The sequence below is a fragment of the Rattus norvegicus genome, chromosome 6, assembly GCF_036323735.1.
Source record: "Rattus norvegicus strain BN/NHsdMcwi chromosome 6, GRCr8, whole genome shotgun sequence".
Taxonomy (NCBI): Eukaryota; Metazoa; Chordata; class Mammalia; order Rodentia; family Muridae; genus Rattus; species Rattus norvegicus.
Genome location: NC_086024.1, coordinates 36882452 through 36907414, shown reverse-complemented (window position 1 = coordinate 36907414; position 24963 = coordinate 36882452). Strand labels below are relative to the sequence as shown.

The 24963-nt window shown below is 50.0% G+C and overlaps 2 protein-coding genes across 8 annotated transcripts in view; one reads left to right on the top strand and one right to left on the bottom strand.

Annotated features, from left to right (window-relative positions):
- The first annotated feature begins 5631 nt into the window (after nucleotides 1-5631).
- Nucleotides 5632-16616, top strand: Gdf7 (growth differentiation factor 7). 2 transcript variants are annotated; one of them, NM_001170350.2, is given in 2 exon segments: nucleotides 5632-6056; nucleotides 8724-16616. In NM_001170350.2, coding segments are annotated over 2 exon segments (1350 nt in total). In that variant the 5' UTR covers nucleotides 5632-5689; the 3' UTR covers nucleotides 9707-16616.
- A 4869-nt stretch (nucleotides 16617-21485) lies between these two features.
- Nucleotides 21486-24963, bottom strand: part of Ldah (lipid droplet associated hydrolase) — an 84571-nt gene continuing 81093 nt past the window's right edge. For 5 of the 6 annotated variants that reach the window (NM_001394269.1, NM_001014075.2, XM_063261883.1 and 2 more), the window contains one exon: nucleotides 21486-23355. In NM_001394269.1, the coding sequence (NP_001381198.1) occupies nucleotides 23164-23355 (192 nt within the window). In that variant the 3' untranslated portion in view covers nucleotides 21486-23163. Of the gene's footprint in view, nucleotides 23356-23551; nucleotides 23618-24963 lie in introns of all 6 variants that reach the window. The other variant, XR_010052083.1, reaches the window with a different exon arrangement.

Here is a 24963-nt window from a genome sequence, read left to right as displayed (position 1 = left end):
GGAGGAGGAGGAGGGAAAGGGAGAGGGAAAGGCAGAGAGAAGAGGGAGACTCTGTTTTTAAAAAGCAACAAAGATCACCTTTTATTTAATGGCAGACATGACTGCCAACAATGCAGTAGAGCCCGCAGAACTGTGTTGTTGGGGCACAAGGGTTTGGGAATAGCATCTCAGGGGACACTATGTTGGTATGGTGAGAAACCAAGATATTGCTGTTCCTGGAGATGGAAATGTCGAGTGTGATCTTTTAATTAAAGTCATTTCTGTACTTAGACTATTTTATATGCGTCGCTCAATTTTACAATTAAATTCCAGTTGTGAATATGATGCTTGCTGGTTTCAACGATGTAATGGTACTTAGAGATGAATTCCCTATCCAATCTCTGTCAAGATGCATGCATTCCCATAATATGCTTATTGTGATTACATTTTCTGTAGTCATTTGATTCACCTGAAATTAATGTGGCCTTATATCATAAAAACGAATTTTGTATGTGTGCTGTTCTCTGTGGAACAGCTTCAGGATACCTTCTACAGACAGATTTCCCAGAGGTCATTGCCTCGTGGTCCCAAGACCTAGGTCAGTTTGCCTATTCAGTGGATCTGTTGCAGGAATCAGGAGACTTACTGGGTCCCAGTTAGCTTAAAGTTTCATCTGAGACTGGCACCTACGTTCTAGTGTCGCCATCTAGTTCTCATCTGCAGGCTCAGATCTTCCAGTCCCATCTCCCCAGATCTTAGTTAACGTTGTCCCTGTACTGTTGTGCTTCTCTATTGCTGATTCTAGTTGTGTTACTAGTTTCTACTTGCAACATAGTATCTACTAGTAACATAGTTACTAGTCATGAGGTTTCATGACTAAAAGCAACTATAAGAGGTGCAGTCTTGTTCAGTTTGCTTTCTTACACAATCCAGGAACACCTGTTCAGGAGTAGCAATGCCCACAGTAGCCAGGACCCTCCCATATCAATCATTAACCAAGAAAATGTCCCTCAGACATGCTTGCCAGCCAGTTTCATAGAGGCAACTCCTCCCTTGAGATTCCCCTTCCCAGGTGGCTGTCGTATGTGTCAAGTTAGCAAACACGAGCCAGCGTCATCCCCTTCGTCTTTGTGTATCTAGAACAGAAACCCTGAGTTCTTTGACCACAGTTGGAGGAATGGGTGTTCCAAATTACTGTACAATGGCAGCTTTGGTTCTAAAAGTCCTTTTCTTTTTTTCTTTTTTAAATCTTGGATGCTGTCTTAGTCACTGCTCTATTGTTGTGAAGAGACACCATGACCAAAGCAACCCATAAACTCATATAAAAGAAAGCATATAATTGAGAGCTTGCTTACAGTTTTACAGTTTTAGTCCATTGTCACTGTGGTAGAAAGCAGACATGGCACTGGAGCAGTAGTTGAGAGCTTTACATCCTGATCGGCAGGTAACAGGCAGAGAGAGAGAGAGAGAGAGAGAGAGAGAGAGAGAGAGAGAGAGAGAGAGAGAGAGAGAGAGAGAGAGAGAGAGAGAGAAAAGGGAGGGAGGGAGGGAGGGAGAGAGAGGCACATGGGCTTTTGAAATCTCAAAACCCATCCTCAGTGACACACCTCCTCCAACAAGACCACACCTCTTCCAAGAAGACCACACCTCCTCCAACAAGACCACACCCACTTCCATTTAAAGAGGCAGAGGATGTTAGGCTTTGTTTGGAGAGACAGTGTCTCATCATACAGCCTTGGCTGACTGTAAGGTCAAAATCGCTTTGCTCTCTGAATGCTGGGATTTTGCATAGAGGTCAACTCTGACAAAGTCAAAAAGGAAGTTCCTAGTAATGGTGGTTTGAAGCCAAGTTCCTTTCCCATACTGTAGTGTTTTGTTTTTTTATTTGTTTTAAGTTCACTTGATGTGGTCAGTTTAATAGTCACTGGCTTAAGCAACCAGGTGCTGTTACATATTGTGGCCAGCAGATGGCACTATCCACAAGTCTTCTGCAGTTTGTCCCGAATAGGAGGCACTGAAATGTACCCCGAGGAAGGCCTCTGGGAAAGAAGCTACTCTTCTATCTTCTCCCATTACCTCTCCTCCCCTCCCCCACCGGGTGGTCTGGGCCACAGAGCAGACCACGCCCAGAGGCCTGGGGCCAAGGCTTTTGAGGACCCCAGTGTGAATACCAGAGCCGTTGCTGGGGGCAACCTGTGCAGCCTAGTTATAGGTTAAGCATGGGAAATTCCTGCAGTTTGAATAAGGCTGACCCTGGGCATACACCGATGCTGTGCCAGAACCTTCTGGAATTCTTATTTCTGCTGTTCCAGATCTTTCTGGGAGAGACTCGTGAAGCTTTCCTAGGGGCTGAGTAGAGGAGCTCATGTCATCAGAAGAGAAGGAAGAGGCAAATAGACGTTTCCACAGGTTATGTCTCCGGGATCTAAACTAGTACCCTGCTTCTCCAGACAGAGGACATACTCCTGGTCCCTCTGTCATGGTCCCTCCACCTTTCTTTGCCCCTAGTCTCGCTATAGCAAGCAGAAGGCAAAGCCAGGTAGAGTGAGGGTCTTGCAGCCAGATGTTAAACAGGTGTGGCTTGAATTCAGGTCTCTTGGTTTCTAGAGCATACATTGAGTCTTTTAGGTTTGTGAAGCTGCAAGGACCCAGAGACCTTGACAGTGGCCTCCAGAGGACAGAGAGCTTCCTGTCACTCCTCATTTCATTCACTAGTACCCTGAGCAGAGCAGAACCAGCACACGCTGGACCTCAGTGAAGGGCAAAGGGTCAGCCAGACACAGAGACAGCTGTGGTGCCAAGTTATAGGCTCCATGTCACCACTCTCTGCTGCAGGACTTGGCTTCCTCTCATGGATCATGTGGGCTGTACAGCAGTTCACTTCTAAGGGACCTCTTGTTCCCTTCTCAGGACACATATCTGGGTGTGGCTGGATGACCATTAAGGTCGAGCCACTGGCTACAGGCAGCTTGGGTTTCTTTAAGTTCCAGTACCCAGAATCCATCACAACACCTCTTGTGATAGGATTTAAGACCAGATTTCAAAGAAGCATGATCCTCGGTCATAGCAAACTCCCAACAGTCAGCGCGAGTTTGAAAACCACTTTGAAAGCTTTCATGGGTGCAGTCGACGAGAACTGCCTTCCAGTCCGTCATGGAGAAGGCTGCCTGGGATATGCAAATGCAACTTGAGCCTGGCATGGGAAGTTGGTCTAAACTAAGAAGGTTCTGTGGCTGTAGCAGGGGCTTTGTGCTCACAATAAGCCATAGTTTCTGCAGGGGCGATAGACAGGGAACTTACCCCATGGAGAATACTTGGGGATAAAAATGCAAAACCCTCCCCACCTGACAGTGCTGGGGCTAATCATCAAAGACAGGAAACAAAGGTGAAGACTACTTCCTGTCTTGTTTGTTCCCCACCATCCCTGAACTCCGCCACCTGCCACTGGGATGCTTTTTAGTGAGTAATTCTGGGGCAAAGCCAAGGACAGGCACTAAGCCAGTGGCAGAGCACACCTCCAAAGTCTTCTGGCTGGGACCTCAGCTGCTGAAAGTTCCCTACACCAAAGATGGGCCCTCAAGCATGCCTGGGCTAGATTTGGGATTGTGGATTTAAGAGGGGCCATCTACTCAAAGGAGGGTTTGAGCTACGCACAGCGAAGGGTGAACAGCTGAGGGAATTCTCTGACTTTCTTTTTCTCTGACTTCTGAATTTTCACCCTGGATTGGTACGGGCCTTGGAAGCCCTGGGCAAGGGAGACAGAGACCTGGAGGACAGGTGAACCCTGCTCTTTACTCTCCAGGCTGTTTCCCAAACACAGTGAATTAGTTCCTAGTTCCTGGTGGGGGCAGAAAGGAGAGTCCACTGGGGAGTTCTCTCAACCTTCCCCAGGAACTTAGGGTCACTTTATTTGCTGAGAAGATTCCAGAGAGGGTCATGGAGGACATTAGGAGACCAGAGCCCTTTATAGTCTCACCTCCTTAGGGTAGTGGAAGCCAACATCTGAGCCAGGACACTTTGTTACTCCAGACTGTGCTACTTATTATCACTTGACCCAGGCAAAGTGTTAACATCTTTGTGACTGAACTTTAAAAAGAAAAAAAAAGATAAGCTAATCCCTAACACAGGATGAAGCACTGGGAGAGAGAGAGATGGTACAGGGCATGTAAAGCAATGGGCAGGTGACAAGTGGCAAGTGTCACTTAAGCAGAAGGGAGAGGGAAGGAAACAGGCAGACCTCCAACACCCCCATGCCTTCCTCTTTCGGGTCTCCACTTCAGTGTGGTCTCTGCTGACTAAAAGACCTCTCCCATCAAGGTGCTCAGAACACCCTTGATGGTATGCTAGTAATACACACTTGTGTGTTACTGGCTATTATTTTTTCTGCACACCCTGGCTCTCCATGAGTTTGTCTTGTGTGTTGATGAATTTGTAACACGGGGAAGAGTGTCTAGCAACAAGAAGTTGCTACAAGAAGAAATGAGATGGGTGGATGAATGGGTCTGGACCAAGAAGTACAAAGGACAAGGTCACAGCGTGATTTACTCACAGTAGGTTGTGCTGAACCTCCCGCGCCTTCCTTCTGAGAGAAGGAATGGGGAGGAAAGAATCTGCAGGCTCAGGTGTCTCCCAGGCATAGGCCTGAAGTGGAAGCCTTTTCCGCCCATGCTCACAGGGTGCTATAACCACACCGATAACCACACTGGCATCAGAACACTACTTCGTGGCTCTGCTGCCCAGCCTCTGGGTTTATGACTGCACACGAACATATCAGTAGCCTCCTGCCTTTTGTCCTGCAGACCTCGAAGAAATATGGTGTCCCCGCCCCCCGCCACCGGAGGGCAGATTGAAGGTCACCACTTTGGTTGCACATTCGAACCCTGAAACCTGCTTTGCGTTGAAATCCGCTATTCCCTGTCCGGCTGCCTTCCTAATTCATTAAGCCCTTTAAGATTTCAGCTCCCGCTTTGGCTCAAGATGCCCTCTCAAAGCTTTTGCTTTCCGACAGTCGGTCCTTGACCATCTGTCCCTCCAGCCGCTCATCCTTCGTCACAGATCCTCTCCCTTGCTCTGGCCTCCCACTGTTATCTTCAGAGGGCTGTGGAGGGGAGAGGGTGGCATCCAAATGTGTAGGTAATATCTCAAGTAGCTCCCTAATGAGCGTCCATCGAGGGGGCGCACAGGGAGAAAGCTGGATGGGAGGGGCCCAGGCTTGTCTTGGCCCGGGTCTGGCATCGCTAGCACTCGCAAGATCGCGGGGAGGGCGGTGTTTCTCCGTAGAGGAGTGGGGAGGAGGCTGGGCGGTACGCTCGACGCCCCATCTTCCAGCCAAGGAGATCTCTGAGGTCTTGGGGCGGGGAGGGGGTGTCGCAGTGCCTTAGGGAGGGGAGGCGGGGCACAGCGTTGTGGCGGGAGCCTCGGGCGGATGGCCTTCACTTGGCAAGGACAGGGACCCGGCATTACAACGAGGGGAGGCGGCTCCTACCCTGCATTGCTCGATAGGCCTGAGTTGGGGGGCTCAGCGCTACAGGTCGAGCGTTCAGCAGGGGGCGCTGCTCTGAGCGCGGGGCGGGGGTGGGGTGGGAGAGGAGGGGGGCAGCGGCTTGCTGCGCACACTTCCCCCATTATTAAACACTATGTTCAAAAGGCGTCGGGGGACTTCCCGGAGCCACGGAGCCCGTGTCGCGCGGCCGGCCGGCCCACGGAGCCCATGGACCTGAGCGCTGCCGCCGCGCTGTGTCTCTGGCTGCTGAGCGCTTGCCGTCCCCGCGACGGGCTGGAAGCTGCCGCGGTGCTCCGAGCGGCGGGAGCAGGACCAGCCTGGAGCCCGGGGGGCGGCGGCGGCGGGCGGACCCTCGCCCCAGCTCCAGGCCCTTCAGCTCTCCAGGCCGCTGCGGTTCCCGGTCCCCGCGCTGTGCGCCGCGCCGCGGGCTCCGGCTTCAGGAACGGCTCGGTGGTGCCACACCACTTCATGATGTCGCTTTACCGGAGCCTGGCGGGGAGGGCTCCTGCCGCGGCAACTTCAGGGCACGGGCGCGTGGACACGATCACCGGCTTCACAGACCAAGCAACTCAAGGTACTTTACGCGTCTTCTGCGCACCAGCCCATCCCGTCTGCTCCTGGCCTGAGACGAGCCGGGGGAGGCAAACTTCTGCTCCGTTCGACCCTGAGCTATGGTCCCTATAGCTATCCTCAGGTGTTAGAGAGAAAAAGTCATCTTCGAAGTCATCGTACACGAACCTCTAAGCCTGGACTATGGTGCCGGTCATGGCTTGGTCTCCGAGGGCTGAGGGGAGTGGGGGTTGCTTTTTAGAACAGGAGACTGGCAGGTTCCCCTCAAGCAGAGCGGAGTTCAAGATCCGCTTCTTGGGGAAGGGTAACTTCGGGCTTGGAGCCCTGGGAGAAGAAAGAAAGGCAAGAGTTGGGGCCTCTGAGTTCCCGCCAAGAGGGACTAGCAGTGATGGTAGCTCCTTATTTCCAGCGAGGGGGGGAGACTGGGGACTATACACAAACAGAAGCTCAGGGGAATTCAGGGTAGAGAAGCTGGTATCCGATTAAAGTAAATGGCCTTTCTTGGTATCAGGAGGGCCCTTCTCAGGCCGGTCACTTCGGTTTGTGTACGGGAAGAGAGTTTGGGTGCCTGTGCTCTGTGGCAGTAGGCCCCAGCAGCCAGAGTCCAGAACCTCGGTTGTGTGGGGAGGAAAGGGATGCCTGGAGCTCAAGCATCACATCTAACCCTGTGTTGGGCCCTCTAAAGGTAGGATGTGGGTGGGGTTGTGGGGTAGTTGCAGTGTGTGTGTGTGTGTGTGTGTGTGTGTGTGTGTGTCATCTGGCTTTTATTAATCTCCATTGAAGTCATTAAAGCAAACAGATAGGGAAAATTTAACTAATTTCAGGCGGAAATGCAAGTCATTTTGGCCTTAATTCTGCCCAGCCAAAGATCTAGCTTGGAAATCAGGAGGGAGAGGAAGGCAAGGAGGGCTGGGAAGTAAGGCTCCGCAGCCTTTGGCAGTCTGCGGGCCTTTGATACCAGCGTGGGAAAACAGGCTGTGGCCGCCACCCATCGCTCATCTCAGAAACCCAGCACACGCATGTATGCACAGACAGCTTTGCTTCCATATGTAGAAGTCTCAGGTCCTGAATATCCTATGGAACCCTTAGGCCCAGCATGCATTTTCCAGGGGTCTGCCGTGGCACTCTGCACTGACTGGTGGGATTCTTAGAGGAAACTCCAATCTGCGTACACAGAATCAGGGGAAACTCCTAACCTGTCGCTACATAGGATGCTCCCAAACTGCAGATGGTGAGAGAATGGAAAGGGGCCTAAGGTAGCAGGTTATAAAACCAGCAGGTTATAAAACCAGCTAAATCCTTCCGTGTAGCTCTGCTCGACCAGCAAGACTCAAAGGCTGGCCACCTTTCCTCCCTCCCTTTCTAGGGGAGGTAGCGAGGCCTAGGAAGCAGGATGAGGTGGAGGCCGCAGAGAAAGGTGTTTGGGGGGAAAGCAGGGGCTGAGAATACAGCTCAGGACCTCTGTGTAGCTTGTTACCACCAGCTTCAGTTTCGAACAGTTTCACTACACCCAGACCGTAGTCTTAAAACTGGCCATGGTTGGCGAACAAATCCCAAAGGTGGGGGGAGTTTGCTTGGTCTCTCCGATGGGGCAAAACGAAACCATATGACCCCTTCAAAGGCAACGCCTTATCTGCTCTTTGGTGGAATTTAAACTTTTTTTTTTTGCCTGAGTCCACCCCAAAAGAAAAAGGGCCCATGACCAGAAATAAAACCCCGAGCCCGAAATAAATCACACTAGAGCAAGAGAATAGGCAAGCCTCCTCTAATCTCTCCGTGAAGGTTCTCTGTGTCCCACTGTCTTTTCTTTTCCTCTTGGTGGCCGCGGGTGCACCAGAAGGAGCCAAGAATAGGGTTGACGAGGGCGACCAACAATGAAAACTCACTGAGGACTTGGGAGAACCTGTCGCTAACCTGGCTGAAGGGACAGGGTGGGCTGGAGCGGAGGGTGTCTATGTCGCGGTTCTTATGTGTTCCGTTTTTGGACAATTCTCAGGGCCCAACTTGCACGGAAAACCGTGGTCAGTGACGGTGTCTAGGCTGGGTCGGGAGAAGAAAAGGAGCCAACGGGAAAAGTGTTTTTAGGGAATGAAAAGTTTTTGTACAGGCAGAAGTACTTGCAGCTCTTTGGGGGCGCGCAGCTCAGCCATAAGGGGGCATTTGCCACGCAAAGCAAATTCTTGGGAAAGCCCGTGAACGCTTTCCGTCGGGCCCCTTGACCAAGCTCAGGTCACCCCTGACCAGAAGATTGGCCTACCGTTTCAGCAAACGTTAAGACGTTGAAGCAGGCAGCAGATCTAAAGATTAAGCCCTAATTTTTTTGTTCCTGAGGTGCTGTAGTGCGCTCTTGGGGCCCACAGTTCAGCTTTTCGGCGTGTGTATCTGTGGTTGTCGCGGTGGTCAAAGAATCAAAACTTCAGGTGTAGGCGACAAGAAAGAATCCCTTTTCCCTGGGGCCAGATTGACAGCATGTCTGCGGGAACCCAGATGAGGGAACACTTGTCTGCTCCTCTGAGCCTTTCTGGGTCGCATTATGTATCAAGGACAGCCAAACCAAATGAAGTCAAGCCGTCCCCTCTATTGCTGCGTGTGACTTCACCCTCACCCTGCTCTTTCTGTTTCTGTCTCCCCCCCCCCCCCCCCCCTGTAGAGGAATCGGCGGCCGAGCCAGGCCAGAGCTTCTTATTCGACGTATCCAGCCTCTCGGACTCCGACGAGGTGGTGAATGCCGAGCTGCGCGTGCTGCGCCGGAGGTCTCCGGAGCCAGACAGGGACAGTGCGACCCTCCCTCCGCTGCTGCTGCTGTCCACGTGCCCGGACGAGGCCGGCACAGCTCACTTGCTGCACTCGCGGGCCGCCGAGCCCCTAGACAGCGCGCGCTGGGAAGCGTTCGACGTGACGGACGCGGTGCAGAGTCACCGCCGCTGGCCGCGCACCTCCCGCAAGTTCTGCCTGGTGCTGCGCGCGGTGACGGGCGCCGAGAGCAGCCCGCTGGCCCTGAGAAGACTGGGCTTCGGCTGGCCTGGCGGTGGCGACGGCGGCGGCACGGCAGCCGAGGAGCGCGCGCTGTTGGTGATCTCCTCCCGCACGCACAGGAAAGAGAGTCTGTTCCGGGAGATACGCGCCCAGGCCCGCGCTCTCCGGGCCGCCGCAGAGCTGCCACCAGATCCAGGACTAGGCGCTGGATCTCGGAAAGCCACCCCGGGCGGTCGCAGGCGGCGACGGACCGCGCTGGCTGGGACTCGGGGAGCGCAGGGAAGCGGTGGCGGCGGTGGGGGCGGTGGCGGCGGCGGCGGCGGCGGCGGTGGCGCAGGCAGGGGCCACGGGCGCAGAGGCAGGAGCCGCTGCAGTCGCAAGCCACTGCATGTGGACTTTAAGGAGCTGGGCTGGGACGACTGGATCATCGCGCCATTAGACTACGAGGCATACCACTGCGAGGGCGTTTGCGACTTTCCTCTGCGCTCGCACCTGGAGCCTACCAACCACGCCATCATCCAGACGCTGCTCAACTCCATGGCGCCGGATGCGGCGCCAGCCTCCTGCTGCGTGCCCGCACGTCTCAGCCCCATCAGCATCCTCTACATCGACGCCGCCAACAACGTGGTCTACAAGCAGTACGAGGACATGGTGGTAGAGGCCTGCGGCTGCAGGTAGCATGAGGTCTGGGGAGGGTTTTGCTGCCCAGGACCCTAGCCGAAGAGCGTGAGTCACCAGGCCCGAGGGAAGGCGGACAATGTTCTCTGCCAGCAGAGGAGAGCACACAGTTAACACTCACATTTACACACTCCTTCACTCGCGCACATGTTTACTGTGGATGCCAGGCGCTGAAAGCCTTGGACAGAGATAGTATGCAGCGACTTGATGTCATAGCCGTGTTCGTTTGCTGACGTTGATACAAACCTCTGTCCCTTTGGGGAGAGGGAAGGGTGTCTGTGTTTATGTTGCGGTAATTGGCACTAAATCCAAGTAGAAACGGGTTAGCATTGGATTCTCCTTTTATTTGGAGGCCGTGTGGCTCTGCTAGGTGGCTGGATTCCTGACACTGGACGTGGAGTTCCACTGTAGGGCTGTAATACCCAGATTCTCTTGGGGGGTGGGCATTGGGAATCTTCAAAAAGGACCCGCTGGGGGTCGCAAGGAGGCGCACATCTCCTAGACACGTCTCACGTGGTACTGTCTCAGTTTTGAAAAGGAAGCTTTATGCAAACGAATGGGTTGTGCTGCAAAAGCCAAGACCGACTTAAAAACATCAATTCCAATTAGGAATGATCGGGAAAGTAGGAAGAACAGCTTTCTCCTGAGGATGTGTGTGAAATGGAGGAGACAGGTGAGGAATAGGATAGGATCTGCCAGGTTTAGAAGCGTCTAGAAGGCAGTAGCAGGAGGAAGATAGAGCAATGGCTGTATACGGGGTAGTGGAGGATTGTGCCAAGAGGATTTCCTAAGAGGCTGGAAACGGCTGTCTGTCAGGGAGTCAGTGTCCCAGGGCCACCAGCTTCAGCTTCTCACCTTCAGAAGTCAAGCGCATTTGTCAGGTAGGCACAGTCCCTTCCAAAAGACAATGAGTGCTTGTGCTTAGCTTCCCTTTGTTAGCACATCTGTGGTGGCCTGTGTGTGCCTTGTGCCTTTGACTGTGTTCCTTGCTTTTTTTTTTTTTTTTTTTTTTTTTTTTTGGCAGTGTGACAATGATGAGGGGGAGTGAAGCCACACAAATGCCTTTGTCAGACCTAAACACACAGTCTGGGAGGAGTCGGGTCCTTGCTCCTAGATGGTGGAATGAGTGGGTTGCAGGCCTGTCTCCCAGCTCCAGAATTTTTTGTTCTGCAGAGGCATTTGATTTCTTGGTACCGGTTCATCCTCTGGGGCCTCCTGTCAATGGCTGGGGAAACAGAAACAAGCTGGGCTGCACCTGTCAGAGGGCTCAGAGGACCTCTTTAACATTACTCTAGGTTTTCTAATTTAGGCTTTGGGAGAGGAGTTAATTCTGTCTTGAATGCCAAGGCCCAGGGCAGTTTACAGGTATTTTATTTTAGTTCTTAGTGGATACTCCTGAGAGACAGGAAGGATGAAAATTTAGATTCAGTGAATTTTATATTTAAGAGTCACATCTGAGTCCTTTTCATCCCCTCCCCCCATGTATAATTTATCCTTTTAGAATGTGAACTTATTGACTGGGGATCTCTGTAATCGGAAAACACAACACTTTCATCATTTTTTTTCTTTTTCACAAAGTGGCTACTCTTGATACAATTTCTTTCTTTCTTTTTTTCTTTCTTTCTTTCTTTCTTTTTCTTTTCTTTTTTCTTTTTTTGGCGCCTGGGCAGAGATGTACATCCAGATTTCTGGATTCTGCCAGGAAACTTCCCTCTTCTGTTTAAGATGATTTAATAGTGGCTGTTCTCGTGTCACAATGGAGAATAAAATGCTTGAAAAGCTAAAAGCTGTATTAGAAAGTTTAGAAAAAAAATGAAAATTTACAGTTGACTATTATTTTTTGAGAAAAACTTAGAGTGTTTACTACTTTTGTATAGAAGCAAACATTTTAATACTTTTTTTGTGACTAGGCCAAACAACTTTTGGGGGAAAATAACTTGATTTAGCTTGGTTGTTATACAGTAGGGAAATATCCATTAGCCCTGCCCCTTTTAACTTGATGACTTCTTTCTAACAAGACATATTGCATGTGACGTTTTGAGAGTGGGTTTTCCCCTGTGTTGAGGTTGTACCCACAAGAGGGTACTGTCCTTAGAATGGTCACCATTGTCTTCTGTCTCTGAGACCTCCGGTGCTCTTTGTTTACTGAATGATCGGAACTTCTCCCAGGTTTCCCTTGAACCTTTGTAGAACTATCCCTAGCAACAGTGCCCCTCTTCTGGTTCTATTTCCTATGGCCATCTTCTAGAGGATGTATTTTGTGACCACAAAAGGGCTAACCGCATGTGGGGCAGATGGGATGTGGTTAAACTAGCTTGCCAAGAGGCGGAGAAAGACTGCTGCCTGCACAGTTGGGAACACTCTTCATCATCTGCCTGTCACCTAGGGTTTAGTGGGGCTGGGTGACCAGGACAAACTCAGCTGAAATCCTTGGTTGGATGCTGTGGTCAGCACAGACTATGTCTGTTAGGGTGTTCCCTCATCCCCAGCCTGAGATCACCAAAATCTTCCTGCTGAAGTAAACAGAATTCTCCATGTTGCTGGGGAACAGTGCACAGCTACTTGAGATAACCTGAACCACTACTTCAAGTGAGTGGAGACTGACAGTCCCAGCTCAGGAAGCAGGGGCAGGCCAGCTGGGCCTACAGGCTTGCCAGACACTAAGCTGGTCTGGTTTGCTGCTTGAAGCCATAATTTATGGATTAAAGTAACTCCTCCATTGGCAGGAAAGCATTTTCAGGATTCCTAGACTCTGGCCTTGTGGGATTTGGGGTTACCAAGCAGCTGGGCTGGACCTTTGCAGAGAGGGTGGTCGGTTACTTAATCTTATTGTGAGGAAAAATGGCTGGATCTGTGCTGGGCTGTGTAGTGTTCATGCTCGGCCTTTGCCCACTTTCCTGGCATTTCCATGCTCAAGCGGCATGGGGTAATAAGCTTGTGCATTGTGGGTGGTAGCGCTGCCGAAGGTCAGCGGATCTGTCTGTCCCATGCTGATCTTCCCTGACAATCATCATGGTGTCAGCAGGGACAGAAGCTGGATGTGAGTCTTGAAGAGAGCTTGGGCATGCTCTGGATGCCAATCCTACAGGTCCCCACCTCCCCAGCTACTCCCACTCAAGGCCAACACAAGTGCGACTGTAGATTGCATTTCTTCTTAAATTAGGGTATCCAGGCACATTCTTTCCAAGAGCATCTTGTGCCCCAAGAGGCTCGCTCCTCCTTTGAGTCTACCTTGAAAAGGCAATAGAAAGTAGAGGACACACTGCCTTGATGGTTCCCCAGAGAGTGTCCTCTTGGGGGCCACATATAGGGAGGCAGGGCCCTTGCCAATGGACTCAGCACAGGGGCCTCAGCAAGTGGGTTGAGAAGGTAGAGGTCTGGAGGATGGAGGTCTGAAAGCAGCTTTCTGTCAGGGAGCAGTGGGTCTCCATTTCCCTTTTGTAAGTGTCAGGGGTGGGAAGGGAAGAAAGAATGTGGATAAGATGTCAAAGTTGTTACCCAATTTGAGGAGTGGGTGAGACATTACTAGATCTCCATAGGGTGGTCAGCTGATGTCTCTGGTTAGCCTTAGAATGAAGGCTTCTCTATACCCAGGAGTTAGTTCTCTTCATAGTGTAGCCTGGACTCACCTTGTAGGAGACCATGCAGGCATCAGGTCTCTACAGGTGCCTCTCTTGAGAGACATCTGAGACACTCAGTCATGGGCAGTCATCTCCCTGCCTAGATCTTCAGCATCTGTCCCTTACATGACAACTGCTCCAGTCCCAAGGTTCCAAGATTCTTCTTAGAAAGTTGTCCAGACACTCCAAGACAAATAATCCTAGCCACAGCCGCATCACCAGAGTTCTGAGAGTGTGGGCTTGTGCACTTATCTGAATGCTGGAGCTTAGCAAACACTGCTTCAGTTTTCTACCCAGGGTGGAGCAGGTGCAGGAGAGGCCAGGATCTGGGTCCTGGGCTTTGGCTCCCCAACAGCCAGGAGCTGCTCTGTGCCCCCTGGTTGGAGAGTGTGCTTGTGTTCACATTGAGTCACATCCAGGCTGAGCTTGCCAGGTGACTTTTTGAAAATGGTGGCAGAGTCAAGCATTAAAAGAAACACTAAATGGGAAGAGTTCAGAAGAGGTTTATTTAGATCCTCCCTCCCCACCAGCTCTGCTTTTTGTAGCAGATCCCTTTGCAGCTTTAGGCTGAAGCCAAGTTTTTTCTCCCCCCTCCTTTTTTGGGCCAGAGCTAAGGACAGCACAAAGGGGTACCCCAATTGGGGCAGTGGTGAGGGAACTGTTCTTAAGAGGACCAAATCCCAGGCTGCCATGAGCTCTCTTGAGTCAGCTGCTGTGAGCTCTGAGATCATCCAGGGACTGAGAGATGCTCTGCTTCTGACGTGCACACATCCTTCTTCAGGAGCCCTGCTGCCCGTGCTGTGCTTGCAGACAGCTTACAACTTGGCTGTAGACCTCCAGCCAGGCAGAACTGGGGATGGTGCCTCCTGGCAGCAGTGGCAGTCATTACAACAAAGTGTAAGTCAGCATGGGCAGTGGAAGGTGTGAGGTCACTGAAGACCAGTCTGCATTTCAAGGCTCTCTTGCTATTGTCAGTCAGTCGATGTACTCTCTTAGCAGCAAACCCGTTCACCTGGCAATGGTCCTGTTCAGTGCTGAGCTTACAGGCCTCCTCCAGCATCTGTGAGGCAAACACAGGACTGGTTTCTTTCACATGCATCCCTTTCAATGGTAAGAGGGCTGTGGCAACCATAGACACTTCCTGAGACTCGTTTCTGTGTTTGGTGTGAAGGTGTGAGGAACACATTTTGCTCCAGCAGGTGAAGTCCCTTCCAGAGTGAAAACGCCGCTTTTAGAGGGAGTGGCGAGAGAGAATCTGTAGCTCAGAATTTCTTATCCCTTTTGGTGGATACTGAAATAAGCTGCCTAAAGAAATCAGAAAAGACTGAATGCCAAACCCAGGCACCGTGAGTGCTGTGCTACAAACGTCCAGAACAAGGTCAGCTATTGTGTTTTCGCTAGCTGTTTTGCTATTATTTGAATGGTGGTGGCTGGAGATGTGACCAGGCAGGAGGTGGGCATGGAGTTGTCTTCTTGTAGTTATGTAGTGCTCCATCTGACCAACACTGGAATCCACCTCCCTAGTTCCAATGTCTAGCGATGGGATGAGATGCCATGTTTTATATCTAGGGCCCTCAGACTCTCCTCTGTCAGTTTCCAGAACTATCTGGCCCGTCTAGCATGTGTACATAGTGGACCAAAACAAGAGTTGTGGGAAAGGTGTTGCAGAAGTCCTGCTGAGTTAGAAGCAAATGTGAATTGATCCCTCCAAAGCACACAATCTCAACTCCCTTGGTGTGCGTGTGTGTGTGTGTGTGTGTGTGTGTGTGTGTGTGTGTGTGTGTGTGTGTGTGTGTCCATGCCTGCAAGCTATTCATTCGAAGCGATTGCGTATAACCTGTCCCTACTTAGACAGTTAGTACTTCTAGACCCCTGTGACGGCCTGGCTCCTTTAAGACAACTCATGTGGGCAATAGGAAACCCTTACAGGACTTCTCAGTGGATCAAGTCTGCAAGGCAGTGACAAGATGTTCTGGGGTTAGATGTGGGGGGCTTTCCCTGAGGCAGGAGTGAGGTCCTAGATTCCTTCCGAGGTGCAGCAGCCTTTTGCTTTGAGGACTATGGGATGGCTTGAGGAATGGGCCTTACTTTTGGAGTCAGCCTGTCAGAGTCATACAGAGTCAACCAATCTGCACTGTGTATAACCGATGATCCAGTTTGGTGAGAAGGTTCAGCATGCAACATGCTTCCAGGCCGGGCAACAGGTTAGTGTTCCAAGCTGGGAACTGAGACTCTCTTGAGAGGAGTTTCTCTGGCATTCTCCACCTCTGATAAATCACAGACTAAACAGAGCACCCTTAGGGTCCTTTTATTTTTGCATTTCACATTATATGATAGGACAAACAGCTTTTATGTTTTTGGGTTCTTGGATAAAGTCATCATTAGGTCTTTTAGTTGGGAATTTTTGTTTTTGTTTTTTTCTCACTCCAAATGAGCAGTTGATGCAATAAAAACAAAAAATAGGGTATAACACAGTCTGTGACTTGCCCTTTTAGCGGATGAGGTAAGCAGTTCTGGGAAGTTTGGGATATGTTTTCACCCTGCCTTATGTATAAATAAAGAAGTAGATCCTTCCAGTCCTCTCACTGGGGAGGTTGTTGCTGAATCCTGAACCTGCTCGTGGCATGATGCTGTGTAAGCAGGTCCTGGGTGGGCGATGGAATGCGGCACACACGGTGAGTGGCCCGCAGCTTAAAAAGTAAATTTAATCTGATTCCTGATACTGTTATTTTAAGGAAATGGCAAAGCTGGAGCGATGTAATGCCACCAAAGCTCAGTTCCACGCTGTTCCCTCAGCAGCTAAAGACAGAATTAATTAGTTTCAGGGGAAGTAGCTTTCATTTTGCAATGACACCTACTGTTCCTCAGGAGGTGGAGCAGGCGCTGGGAGGGAGAGGTTTTTAAAACCCGAAATCTCCTTGTTGGCAATCTTCCAGCTCGGATTTGGCCAGAGCAGAGCTCCGTAGCTTGCAGGCTACAGTTGAGCATCTGCCTGCTGCCCAGACTGGCCACTCAGGCGGTCCCCAATGACACTGTGCAATGCTGTTGTGACCAGACTAGCTAGCAGAGAACCAACCCTTGGAGGGCGGGCGTGAATCCATGTGTATATGTATTCTTGAATTTAAGTAGGTTGTACATATTGAAATGTAAATGACCTGTAAAACAGCAAGCTATTTTTTCTTAACCATTACATAGCAGTATATATTTGCTAAACAGCTTGTACGCCCATCATTCACCACTTTAATATTTTGTACAGACAGACAAAGTCGATTAAATATTTTATTCATAAAGCTGCTTCTGACTGGTGTTTGGAGATGGAGGTTTGGACCACTGCCGTCCAGCCTACTAAGTCTACTTCTGCTCTGCTTTGGAGAGCAGCAGCCAAATGACTTGCTCAAAATGGGTAGCTACATGGTAGGCCTGGCTGGTTGTTTGTCTGGTTGACCATGGTGCCCTCAAGCAAGAGGGTCTCAATGTGGTATCAATGATCAGGAGCCCTGAGCACAGCGCCGTTACTGTGAAACTGCTGAGGTCCCTAGGCATAGCCCTGCAGTCCATGAGGTTCACTGAGTGGCCCTGGGCTCAGGGGAGAAGAGTGCAAAATGCTATAGAAATGGGTTTTCTCTCCAAGAGATGAGCACCACAGCTTGAAGGAGTGACCAGTCATTCAAAAGCACAGTTAGAAGGGACAAACCTTTGGCTCATGCATACTCCAGGCTGCTGAGGATCTGTCCCACTACAGAAAGCATGGGTCCTCCTGCTTTGGAGGCTGCATGGCCTAGCCTCTAAAAGAAGTGTCAAGGCCTAAAGGCCAGTTGAGTGGCTTCCTCTTTGAGACCAAGCGCATATCTCAGAGGATCAAGTCTTACAGAAAATCTGACAGGCCAGTCTGGCTTTGTTCTCCGCATAGCTCCTTAGTTGCTTCAGCTCCTCTCCCTGGCAGCCTATAGAGTGCTCTCTTAGCTCGTCTGCCTGTCTTCTTCCCATATCTGAAGAAGGCTACTTCATTTGTTCTCTGTTTTTGATCACTGAGAGCAGCAGGTGTGAGAGCTGACAGACCTGGCCTTCATGAAGGACTCGTGACCAGTATGACCTTTAGGGATATGGGACCCCATTGCTATGACCTGCCTTTTTGTCAGTAACAAGCAGCACCTGCCCAGTTTGGAGTCAATGTTCCTCTAGAATGTTGATGGTCTCGGTGGTCATGTTTCCCTCCTATCAAAGATAGATCTTGAGACTCTCTTTGTGCTCTTAATTTCGTTATCAAACACATTTTTCTCTTATTGAGAGAATATCTATCTTCTTAACTAAATACTCTGGCAGGTATGATAAATGTGCCCTAAGACCCTTCCAATGGAAAGGTGTAAAACCTTGTCATGCACTGTTCATTACATTCGTAGGCTAAAATTTCAGTTTTTCATTGTCCACATGGCCGACTCCAGCATGCTGTGCAGGGGCTCCCACATTCACAAGAGAAAGGGCGGCACTTGTGGGGAGAAAGTCAGGGCATTTGAAATTGTATCCAACTTCCCAAACACTGTGTGAACAGGTCTAAAAGGCTCTTCAGTGGCTGACACTGAGAAGGCCAAGTTCGACTTCTGCTCCCTCCCTGGCTCTGCTGTGCACAGTCCGCCCCTGGCGGCATTCATTTCCAAGCAGGGGTGAAGGTGTCCTCACTGCTGTTTCACTGGGGACGGGGGACTCTGTGGTCACAGATGCACAGGGCTCATGTATCCTGGAACCTACGCTCATCTGGTCAGAAGGATCAGCAGTCTGGGGAGAGACTTGTCCGCTGGGATATGTCACCACTGCTGACTTCGGTGGGGCTGTGGGTGTCTGCCGAGTCCTAATCACATGCAGGTGTACAGTGATGGCTGGCAGGAGGGGGCCCAGATGTTCTGCAAAGTTTGAGCTGGGTAGATTTGCAGAGGTGGGAATCTGTGAGGGAGGGAGACCTTGCAGGTGCACCCACACCCTGTGACTCTAATGGACGCCCAGTCAGGGGTCACATTCCCATCCTGGAGAAGAGGGATTTTCCCATAGACATACCCAGGAAAAGAAATCCAGCCCACTGTGGGGAGGTCAGAACAAACCCTTCACCAGAATGTTTGAGGAATGCAATACAAAATGAGAGCATTCTACTCGGCTTGGCCATTGTCCTGTGCGCTGTTGCTGTAATTCCCATTCGGGGAGCTCTGCAGGGTTCACGCTCGGTAACTAATAAGCCACATATTTGGTAGTTGCCAGTACCTAAACCTCAAAGTTTTCTAATTATAGAAGAAGAGAAACAACTGTCGTAGTCATATCAGATGAGGTGGCTACAGGAGTAGTGGCCTTGTTTTGTAGTTCGTGCCTCGGAGTGAAAGGTTGTCCTTGAATTTACTCTGCTCAGGAAATGCACACATTTCTGTCTAACACTTCCGTTGACATCCCTAGTTTGAGGATGCAGAGCTCCTCAAATGTGACTTCCTGACAGTCTGTCCGTCTGACAACCTGTATCCTGTGAAAGTTTTCTTGCTAGGCATGGAAAAGACTTTCATTAACTTAGATAACCAAATTTATACTGCATTCCAGTGGCTGGCCCTGTTCTCTGGTAAGTGATTATTGCAACTCCAGTCCACCTTCTAGAACTCTCCTCTGAAGGGCATGGAGGAGGGAGGATTGTAGGGGCCAGGAGAAGTGGGCTCTGCTCCTGCAGTAGTGATGCTAAGAGGGTCATGACTAGTCTTCCGGGGTGGACTGGCAAGAGGGAGTTAAATGGGTGCTCAGGAGCTAGAAGCAGTTGGTATTTTTGGGGCCAGGTCTCAGGTTGGGCATGATTGAAACTTGAGGCAGGGATTCTCAAGGCTTAAGAGCAAGCAGTTGTGCAGAAGAGTTTCTGCGTTAGGCAGAGTACCAGTGTCCAGAGGCTTGGCACAGTGTATCTTTGATAGACCAGCGTGTGGGTTTTTCTCCTCCCTAAATATTGCCTGATGGAACTTTTGTCTCTGTTTGCAGGGTTGCAGTTTTCAGTCTTTTACAAGCCTCACGTATGACCTACCACCTCCTTTCTCTTCTGCCTAAGTGGGGAAGGGGCTCACTTGGCCTTTATGTGACTCCTTTCCAGTCCTGCTCCTGCAAGCTTGCCCACTGGGGCCTCCAGGAGGCAGCACAGTGTAGTAGAAAGAAGGGGACAAAGCCCTGGCCTAAACTAGGATTTCGGCTCCTGCCACCTACTAGCTATAAGCTAGGTTTTTAAGTTTATTTTAATCATGTGCATTTGTTTGTGTGTATGTGCACTTGACTGCAGCTTCTTAGACAGGCCAGAGAAATAAGATCTCCTGCAGCCGAAGCTATTGATCATTGTGAGCAGCACCATGGGAATGCTGGGAACCGAACTCAGGGCCCTGCAAGAGTGGTTGAGTGCTTATCCACTGAGCCATCTTTCCAAACCCAGCAGCTATGCCATTATGAGGGACACAGGGCACTTTGTACCCCAGGTTATTTGAACACTGGGCAAGCCAGAGCTTCCAAGGACTTGGAAGCCTGTGTGTGAGACAGCACAGGGGATAACTTACCTGGACCTAGTCTTCTTTATGCCAAACTGATCCAAATCCTGCCTGCTCTTCTTGGGCAAAGGTCTCCCTCTTCTTCCCCAGGAAGCTTCGCCTCAGAACTATAGCACACCATGTTCTCTACAGCCAGACACCGTGTTCTCCATGACCAGGGTGCCTCATGCTGCCCGGGTGTCACCTGGAGCTGGCAGAGACCCTACTAATGCTTCCCAGCTGCTCCCCACATGGACCAGTGTGACTGATCACTTACGTCCATCTATGGGACACGGGTAGGAGTCACAGCCCATGAGACAGCACCAGACACACACGAGAGCTTTTCTGTTCTTGTTAGACGAGCTTTGCTCACATCCTTGGAGAAGTACTTGTTCGCAGAGCATGCTTAGCTCTAATGTTTGACCTCTCCTTAAGCCACACCCCTAAGTGGAGGAGCCCAAGTATATCCTCTCCTCTGTGCCCTGGAGGGGACCAGGGACAGAGATGGCTCTGTGTTTCCGCCATCTTTTCTAAGCCCACTCTAAGAGCATCCTAGGCTGTGTGTGTGGAGACTGTCTAACCCAGGCCAGAGGCTGAGCGAGGTTAGTATGTCACACCGGAATAGGAGCAAGGTCCGGAAGCTTGGAGACCACAAGTGTCCTTACAACCTGGGTGACAGCATAGGTACCGCTACTTCACTGGTGAGACTGAAGGAGGCTGCCAGTCTCTCCCTTTAGGAGCTTTTAGAGCAGGCTGGCCAGACACTTTGCTGACTGCTACATGCATGAACTCATTGTTTTGTAATGAACAAAACATCTTTGATCTCCCCAAGCAAACCAACAAACAACAAAAACCCCAACCAGGCTGGTATTACCCCAGCTTCATAGGTGAGCAGTTAAGAGGCTCAGGGTGGGAAGGACTCTTTCTAGGGTTTCTCTGTAGACCAGGCGGTTCTTCAACTCATAGAGATCTGGGCTCTGGCCTCTTTCTCCCTGGTGTTGGGATCAAAGACGCTGAGAGGACCATGGATGTGTGCCTGCGTGAGTTGCCTCAGGAGGTTCTTTCATGGCTCAAGACAGACTAGGAATCACCATTGGGCCTGGATCAGGTTCTGATGCTTTTCACCCAGCATTAGACATCTTTATAATAAGCGCCATGAAGATCACAGCGACCATCATGTGGTTAACTGGACCATAAGGCAAAGCTCCTCGAAAGTGGGTCTCAGCCACTCCTTATCTATTTTTGTCTTTTGCCCTCTCTTCTTATGTTTCCGACGGGGTCTTGCCACGTACTTCAAGATGGTCTCAAAGCACATTTCTGGTGCCTGGGGAGGCCAGAAGAGGGTGTTACTCTCCTCTGAAACAGGAGTTACAGATTGTTGTGAGCAGACATGTGGGTTCTAGGAATTGGGGTGTGGGTGCTGTCCTCTGGAAGAGTAGCTGGTACTCTTAACCACTGAACCACCTTTCCAGATGCTCTGTGTAATTCTTAAAGGTCCCTGTCCTAAAACCCGATTCTTTCCTCTTCCAAAAGTGCAGTGACAGAAGCACATTTAATAGCTGAGTGCAGCCCAGGCAAACTGCTTATTCTGTATCCTTGCCTACAGCACAGAAACCAGACCAGACACAGCAGTGACTGCGGGTGAGAAATTTATTATAAAATATTGTTTGGTGATTAGGTGAGGAGTAGGAATGAGGAACCAGGGCCTTTTAAACAGGATTTGGGAAACAAAGAGTAATGTAAAATAATTTCTAAGAGAGAGCTACGAATGCTACTCTTTTGTTCCACTAGGTCTGATTTACCAGGATTTGTTTCTTTCTTTTTATTTATTTATTTATTTATTTATTATATATGAGTACATTGTAGCTGTCTTCAGACACACCAGAAGAGGGCATCAGATCTCATTACAGATGGTTGTGAGCCACCATGTGGTTGCTGGGATTTGAACTCAGGACCTCTGGAAGAGCAGTCAGTGCTCTTAACCGCTGAGCCACCTCTCCAGCCCCCCCAGGATTTGTTTCTATGTACTGATTCCCACTACTGATCAAGCCTGTTCTATAAGCGGGGCACTCAGAGCAAGAATCCTGGCTTCCCAGGTCAGCTCTGCAGGAGGCCTCCTTGTGCAAACACAGTAAGGACCCTCACGGTGTCTTCCTGGACTGAGAGCACTCCTTGTCTGGAGAAGCTGAGCTCCTATGTGGAAGCCATGCCGAGCGATGAGAACTACTCCTCTCTCACCACTGGGCTGGCAGCACACCAGAGCCAAATCTTTCATCAGTGCCTTAGGTCTTTGAGAGGAAGGACCATCTCACTGCCCTTGAGGAATGATACTGTTATGAGAGCTTTTTTTCTACAAGAAAATGGAATGCTTCCAACTAACTGTTCAACTGTTACTACAGACGGCTGGGTTTAACTGGCCTCCGAGATCTCAGGATTGAGTCAGTTAAGGTAAGGCCGCATAGCTGTTCAGTGTGTTTGGAGGATGCACCCCTCTGCTTCTTAGTCAGGAATATGCTTTTCTACTCGACTTTGATGCTTTCAGAAGTGAAGTAATAAAAATTTAATGGCTTGCAGGATTCTGTTCATTTGAAAAATCATTTCTTTCCGATCAATAAAGTTTAGGCACGTGGGGAATGAAATTATGCTAGTGTTTTACTTAACAATTTAAAACACCTTTCCAAATTTATGTTCTAGGAGATTTTGAGAAGGGAAGAGTCACAAGGTAGCTAACGGCATCGTGAATGGCTAGGGTGGCTCACTGCTTCCTGTCCATGGAGCGTCACTGGCGGATTGCACTGGCAAGAAATCCCATGCCCATACAAATCCGATGTGGACTCTTCATCCCTCCCTTCTCGCTCTGGAAGAGCCTGCAGGGACCTGGCATTTCAGGGGTCAGGAGCAGCCTGTTAGCTATCCTGTGGCAGGATAGAGTCAGGATCTTCCAGCAACCCTGTCTGGTTAGTAGAGGAGTGTCGGGCAAACCTGATGTTTGGTGTACTGCAGGTGGACCACGAAGATCCTGCTGATGATCTCAGCCAGGACCTGTATGAAGTCTGAAATGGTTTCCCCTGAACTGGGTTTCTCCAAAGTGCACCGTCAGCATCCTCTGCTTATTGCTCTTCCATGGAATGAGTCATTAGCTGTGTTCACTTTAGTCTTAACACAGGGCCTGGGAGCTGGTAATCTCTAAGACAAGAGGGTCTCAATTTTTCTTTCAAGCATTAAGATTAAACATTTACCCCTAAGCAGAGCACACCTACAGCTTCTATGTGTTGCCTGTGGGTGCTCTTGTTCCCCCTTGGGACAGTACTTATTTTTTGGGCAGTCTATTGTTTATCCAGTCAGCAACCATGGCAGCCATCTCCTGGCTAAAACCGAGAACAAAAGCATGGGGTATTCCTTTCTCACAGAGGTGAAGATTGGCTTCTGGAAAATCTCTCTTCATGTCTTCATAGTAGTTTACTGGACACCAGCCATCTGTTTTACCATAGTAAAATGTAAGCTGAAAGAAAAGAAACAGCATTTTACCTTCCCGTCCCAACAGCAACTGATACCAGTGGTCTGCAGGGCCCTGAGGGCAGCACCTGTCGGACTCTGCCCACTGGTCCTAAGGTCCCCCCGCTGCACCCCCTCACCCCATCCCCCCAGCCCTCAGAGACCACAGGGTTCATTAAGGGAATGTGACGGGGAGAAACCACCTGGAGACTTGGTGCGGCAGATCCCTCTGACTGGAGGAACACCTGGAAAGGTCATGAGTTCTGAGGCTGGAGTGGAACAGGGAGGAGGGGAGGGGGGGGAGAGGGGAGGGGGGGAGGGGGGAGGGGGAGGGAGACAGTTAAGCAGACACAGTCACTGAAAGACTAGAGACTACAAACTTACTGCTTTCACACAGCCCTTCCCTAGACACATGGACAGGTTTGCTGAATGGATATAAAGAAGTCAGATTGCCTCTGGCTTCTCAATGTAGCAGATGAGACATGATCAGCATTCTAAGAGTCTGTGACGCTGTGACAGGAGAGTGTGCTAAACTTAGGGAGAGCACATCACCTCATTCTTTACTTGATATCAACAAGGCTGAGTGGCAACAGAGCCTCTTCTGAGGCATTACTAAGACTGTTCTGGGGGTTGGGGATTTAGCTCAGTGGTAGAGCGCTTGCCTAGCAAACGAAAGGCCCTGGGTTCGGTCCCCAGCTCCAAAAAAAAAAAAAAAAAAAAAAAGACTGTTCTGGAGATTTATCTGGACGTGCACATAAAATAGAAGTGTGTACCATACAGATGCTATATTCTAAGCTGCTGTACTCCATTCTATTAAGTCTTTACAAAGAAGCAAAAGGATAAAATCACATTCAGAATGTTACAGTGATGATTAAAAACCTGAAAAATAAGTGTGTGTGTGCTCGAGTGTGTGTGTGCGTGCGTGCGTGTGAATGTGTGTGTCTGTGTGTGTGTCTGTGTGCGTGCATGCGTGTGTGTATGTGTGAATGTGTGTGAGTGTGTGTATGTGTGTATGTGTGTGTGTGAATGTGTGTGAGTGTGTGTGTATATGTGTGTATGTGTGTGTGTGAATGTGTGTGAGTGTGTGTGTATGTGTGTATGTGTGTGTGTGAATGTGTGTGAGTGTGTGTGTGTGAATGTGTGTGAGTGTGTGTGTGTGCGTGAGAGTGTGTGTGTGTGCGTGAGAGTGTGTGTGCGTGCGTGCGTGTGAATGCGTGTGTGTGAGTGTGTGCGTGTGGTGTGTGTATGTGTGAATGTGTGTGAGTGTGTGTGTATGTGTGTGAATGTGTGTGTGTCTGTGTGTGCGCGTGTGTGTGTGAATGTGTGTGAGTGTGTGTGTGTGAGTGCGTGTGGTGTGTGTGTATGTGTGAATGTGTGTGTGTGAATGTGTGTGTGTGTGAGTGTGTGTGTGAATGTGTTGAGTGTGTGTGTGAGTGTGTGTGTGAATGTGTTGAGTGTGTGTGTGTGAGTGTGTGTGTGAATGTGTTGAGTGTGTGTGTGTGTGAGTGTGTGTGCGTGTGGTGTGTGTATGTGTGAATGTGTGTGAGTGTGTGTATGTGTGTGAATGTGTGTGTGTCTGTGTATGTGCGTGTGTGTGTGAATGTGTGTGTGTGTG